This window comes from Corvus brachyrhynchos, unplaced genomic scaffold (assembly GCF_000691975.1).
Source record: "Corvus brachyrhynchos isolate BGI_N302 unplaced genomic scaffold, ASM69197v1 scaffold8, whole genome shotgun sequence".
NCBI classification, from domain to species: Eukaryota; Metazoa; Chordata; class Aves; order Passeriformes; family Corvidae; genus Corvus; species Corvus brachyrhynchos.
In genome coordinates, this window is record NW_008240031.1 from 2,600,577 (window position 1) to 2,606,168 (window position 5,592).

The 5,592-nt window shown below is 41.4% G+C and overlaps 1 protein-coding gene across 2 annotated transcripts in view; it reads left to right on the forward strand.

Moving 5' to 3' along the window:
- Positions 1-5,592, forward strand: part of EPG5 (ectopic P-granules autophagy protein 5 homolog) — a 51,131-nt gene that overhangs the window by 1,809 nt on the left and 43,730 nt on the right. For both annotated transcript variants that reach the window (XM_017743696.1, XM_017743695.1), the window contains exons 2-5: positions 1,323-1,566; positions 2,416-2,552; positions 3,116-3,223; positions 4,191-4,264. In XM_017743696.1, coding sequence (XP_017599185.1) covers positions 1,323-1,566; positions 2,416-2,552; positions 3,116-3,223; positions 4,191-4,264 — 563 coding nt within the window. The remainder of the gene's footprint in view (positions 1-1,322; positions 1,567-2,415; positions 2,553-3,115; positions 3,224-4,190; positions 4,265-5,592) is intronic.

Below are 5,592 nucleotides of genomic sequence, written 5' to 3' on the forward strand. Positions count from 1 at the left end.
CTGCTGTCAGAAGGGCAGCTGCAGGGGAGCTCGAGTCATGCTCAGGAGCAGCCCTGTAGCTCAGAGGGTGTGTAGGCCCATCCACTTGCAGTAACTTGTTCCATAAGTGTAGCTGTGGTTTTTCTTACTTCCAGAGTGGTCATGGTACTCTGTAACATTTTTGTCTGCAAAACAGAGGGGTTTATGGAGCTCTTTGGGGCAAACATCAGAAAAGTTTCCCCCAGACTCCTCCTGTGACACTTCCCTTCAGAGCTCAGCATTACAGTGGGAGTGAATGAAAATGTTCTGATGCTGTTTATAGCCCGCACATCATCAAAATTGTCTGAAGATGCTGAACACCTATGCATAGGGTAGATTTTACTATTTCTGCGAGTGCAGTTCATCAGAGTTGAGGAATTGAACTGATCTCAATTCTTCCCTTTTTCTTGGGGAATAACACTGAGCCTCACTGGATTCTCAGGTTTGCAGGGATCATTTTTTGTACTGAAAGCAATTTTGGCTTTACTCTTGCATCCTCTAAGGTCATCACAGAGTTGTCTAAGATTTCTACTTGCTTTATTTCATCCCAGTTCAACATATATTTATGTCCAGAATAATTGTTGTCTTTATACCAATTTAAAATTCTTATTCTTCTGATTTAGGAAACACAGGGATGCTTTCAAGCTAAGCTTTCAAAGTGCTGGTTCTGAGGAGTGTTTCTTGGTTGCATACAAGATTAACAGGAATGTTATTTATGAAAAGAATAGCAAGAATGTTACTTATTGTAGTTTTCTTTTGCTGAAGAATTAGAGACAGGGCAGAGGAAAACTGATTTCAGCTTTTAATTTCAGTTTGGGTAAAGGTTAGAGTGTAGGTAATTTCTGAACATTTTAAACATGCAGTGGAGAATTGCTGCAAATTATCAGTTGTGGGAGTTATGAAAATACTTGTTTTGTTCCAGTACATGTTTTAGCTTTAAAACAGCAGATCCAAATGTTTATGAAAATCTATAAACTAAGAAGCAGGTGTACTCACTGGGAGTGAGACACCTGGTTTTGTTCACATCTCTCAGTGCTGCAGGCATGTAACTTCTGGCTGTTTCTAAACCTGAGTTACTGAGGGTTTATAAAATATTTTTTCTTCAGAAGCCAAGGATATGAATCTTCAGTAATCAGTAGCACAGAGGATATTGCCAAATGTTTGTATTTTCCATTTATGAAATGTCCCCTCTTATGAAGGCTTTGAAATCCGTTTAGGAGAGGGTTATATCATGATTGATTGCTGTTACGGTGACCCGGCAAAATGTCAGAACTGCTGACATAAAATATTTGCTCTCTTTTCAGGGTGTGTGTGCAGATCAGTGCAAAGTGACGGGTCACCACCGCTACCAGACAGTGGAGCTGAACGACAGCGTGCTGGGGGAGCTGAAGAAGCTGTTTGAGGCCAAAGCAGAGCACGTGCACCAGACCCTGGCACTGCACTCCTACACTTCGGTGCTGTCCCGCTTGCAAGTGGAGTCCTATGTTTACAGGTTGCTCAGCAGCTCATCCCTGCTGAGATCTGTGGCCCTGCAGCAGCAAGAACAAGGTGTGTTTGCTGGTCTGGACTGCTCCCAGTCCTGGTCAGGGTGCCCAGCACCTTGTGCAGCTGCAGTTTTGGAGTCTTGTGGTGGAATTTGTGTACTGGAGTGTTTGTCTTCTGATACAAAAAACTGTTGATCTTATGTAGGGATCAGTGAAACTTTTTTCTGACAGGAAAATCTCCCATTCCCTTAACTTTATCATCTGGGCAGTAAAAGCTGAATGCAGGAGTGACTTCTGCTGTCTGAGATGTAGACTAACACTGATTACTGTACAGAAACACTGTGTGGATGGGACACCCAAACTCCCAATCTTTTGTTGTCCAAGGCGATATCTAATACAGTTCTTTTTCCTAATTCTAAAATGAGCTGGATATTTTTCCTGCTTTACTTCCTCTTGGAAGGCCATTTGACATCTTAAACTATTAGTGCTTAGAATTAATCTTTTTGGTTTTCATCCTAAGTGTTTGGTTTGAGTTTGTGCCAATATAATCTTCTAGCTAAAGTATTTCCCCTTCTCCTGCCCCAGATATTTTTCTTTCCTAGTGCTCTTCCCTTTGCACTCCCAGATAGTTTATGTGCATAGTAAATGGTGGTTCTTACAAAGCTAATGTTGAGGGAAGGCCTCTTGTGAGAGTAACCATAATATATTCTTCTTATAATTAGTGTCCAGAGCTTAATTATAAGATTAAATAAAGTACTCTTAAGTATTCTTCTCTTACAGATTTAATAAGCAGCTGTGTTGAAATATATTGGTATCTACAGATACAGAGACCAATTTTTTATGCAATCCCAAACCCACTGTTAATGTTGCTACTTCTTGTCAAAGCTTCTTTAATTCTGTTTTTAATTTACAGTTTCAAAGCAGTCAGAAAATCTCTCTTCAGACTTGAGCCACTTGAAGGAATGTATCAGTGTCCTTTTCAGCTTCACTCGCAGGGTTATTGAAGATCCTCAGTTTCACAGTGACCTTCTCATGTGGCTGCAGAGACTGGTGAGGGAGTATACATGGATATGTCTGATCCAGCACACGGGATGAATTGGGGAATAATTTCTGGAAGTGTTACTCTTTCTCTTACTGTCACATGGGCAATGATTTTTTTGGTGGGGTTTGTTCTACTTGAGGAACCAAATATCTTAGCAGACGTTTAGAATTGATTCCCTTATCTGATAAAGTCAAGCAGCATTAGTGAGGACTGGCACCTGAGCAGCCAGCACTGCTCAAAGTGAACTTAATAATACTCAGTATGCTTTCACTTATTTTGAAAGTAGAACTGTTCAGACTTGTCATGTTTGAGAAACTTTTGTTCTTGCCAATTTCTAAATAAATTAGATTTTAATGCAGGTGTAGAAAAAATAATTACACTGAAGAAAACGGTTTGTGGCTCATAAGGCAAGCAAGCAGATTTTAAATATTGTTCTCCTGTAACATGCTCTGAAAATTTAGGTTTGTTAGAAAGTGTGAGAAAAGAAAAGAGCTGTATTACTCTAGTTAGCAAAACTGTGAGAAAATGAACTTTGAAATTATTTACTTGATTTCTATATACATCCCTTTAGGTGTCTGTGCTGCAGAGAATTGGCTGTCCAGGTGACCATCTCTTCCTCTTCAACCACATCCTTCGGTGTCCGGCTGGCATCAGCGACTGGGCTTGTCCATTCATTCAGGTGTGAATGTTTAATTCTTTATCGTCAGCAGGTTGGAGTGGGAGAGGCCTGGGTAGAAGAGGAGAGTGTCTTGTGCGTGCTCAATCTCTCATGACCCACACTGCCTTTCCAGGTGTGTGGAGTCATGGTGGCAGCTTTTATCCATGTTAGGCCAGCCATGTGCAGGTAACAGCAGAACACACTGCACTCTTAATGGAGAGATTCCATATGAAAGGGAGTCAAGGCCTCATGCACCAGGCTTTGGGAGTGTTCTCCAAAAAGTGGAAAGTGTATTTAGACTTGAAGCAGCAGCTGTATATGAGAAGTGAGATTGGAATCAGGTCTGTGATGTGTGAGGGATCAGGAGGAGCAGATTTTTTTATATCCTGTACATTGAAATGGCACTGGTTTTTGTGGGAAGTTCAGAGGCAAAGGAAAGGGTTCACTTTGTCTAGGTCAGAGGGAGTGCAGATATCCAAAGGCACCAGGATGTTCTTTCAAAGAACATATTTGCTCCTCTAAGAGGAGAAAATGTTGAAAATACAGCCAGAGGAAAAGGGCTTCAGTACACTGAGAGGAAAGGCAAACAATGCAATAAAAGTATGGAATAGAATAATTTAGGGTGGGAAAGACCCTTAATGTCACTGAGTCCAATCAACCTAATGTGGTAGGATTTCGACTTCACCTGTGCTCGGTGTCTGAATTAGCCCTGGTGCCCAGACCTACATGTGGAACAAAGAGAGAGGTTGTCTTTTTTTTTTTTTTGATGTGTTGTTTTTATTTTCCCCCCTCCTTTACTTCTTATAAGTAATTCTTTTGGACAAGTCACAGTATTTTGCCATGGCAGTACTTTCACCAGGGTGTGGTGCTGTCTGTTACGGATTCTTTTTAGTGTTAACAAAAACCTAGTGAGTTGTGGATTTCTCTGCTAAGATTAATTTGCCCTTTGCTTATTTTGATTTACTTAGATTTTTGCATTTAATTTCAGATCAAAGTCTTGGATAACCCATCAGGTGTCTTTCATTTCATGCAGTCTCTTGCCTTGCTTATGTCTCCTGTCAAGTAAGTATGAACATTACTTTTAAACATGTTCTGATTATTTAAGAGTAGAAAACACAACACAATCTCCTTGTAAAACTCCAAAAGTTCATTGCAGGTAAAGTCATAAAAGTGGGCACAAATAGATTCACAGTTTAATTCAAACTCGTTTTACTCATTCATCTTAAAATTCAGCCTTGGCAGTACCTCCTTGTGCTGTACACAGTATGATGCAGCTTTCTTTCAGCTGTGAAATAGCTTGTGAAGGCTGACAGACCCACAGGTTTTGTTACTGTGGGTTCTGAAGTATCTCTTGCTTTGCACCATAGCCTGTATTTTATATTGTCTCTGCAATATAATCTCCTGAGTAAAGGTGTTAAGCTGGTGTACACACTGGTTGGACCTCTTGATCTATTTTCCATCCTTTTTATTTTTGTTTTTAATTTTTAAAATGTAGAAGGAATGTGGTGCATGGGGAAGCTAGTTAATGACATTAGTCATTAGTGAAATCTGTTACGTTCTCCAGATAAAATACACAACTTGCCTCTCCCCCTGCCCAAATTTTGAGGTCAAGGAATCAAACTGCTGGTATTTAGGGTTGTCACTGTGATCTTGATAGTCTGTCTCTTACTTAAGTGAGAGTCTTGATTATTGAAAGCTTTTACTTTAAAGGATTTTATTTTCACATTTCCTTTCTGTCTGGGGAAACCAGTGTATCCTGAGAGAATGTGTGTTGCCAGTGCCTTTTGATACTTGTGTTTGGAGCAAGGGCTAACTTAATGTGTCTGGGCTGACGTTCTAAATGTTGATACCAGAACTCAGAGCCTCCACAGGGTCTGCTCTTACTGCTGAAAGAGCTGAGGCTTATGTGTTATCTTATCTTGTTCCGGTCCTGAATGTCAGGAACCAGGTTATCCTAGAGTCATTTAAAATCACAGGATTGTTTAGTTTCGGAAAGATCTTTAAGGTTGTTGAGTCCACCCTTAATGCAGAACCACTGCGTTCACTGCTGACATGTCCTCTGGTGCCACATGCATGAGCCTTCTGAGCACTTCCAGAGATGCTGACTCCACGACTGCCACGGACAATCCGTTGCAGTGCCTGACCATGTTTCCAGGAAAAAAATTTCCCTGATACCCAATCTAAATCTCCTCTAGTGCAACTTGAGGCTGTTTTTGGTCCTATCACTTGTAATGTGGGAGCAGAGCCCAGTTGCTCCAATTGCTCCCCCTCCTGTCAGGGACTTGTGCAGAGCCACAAGGTCCCCCCTGAGCCTCCTTTGCTCCAGCCTGAGCCCCTTTCCCAGCTCCCTCAGCCGCTCCTGGGGCGCCAGCCCCTGCCACGCGCTGCTC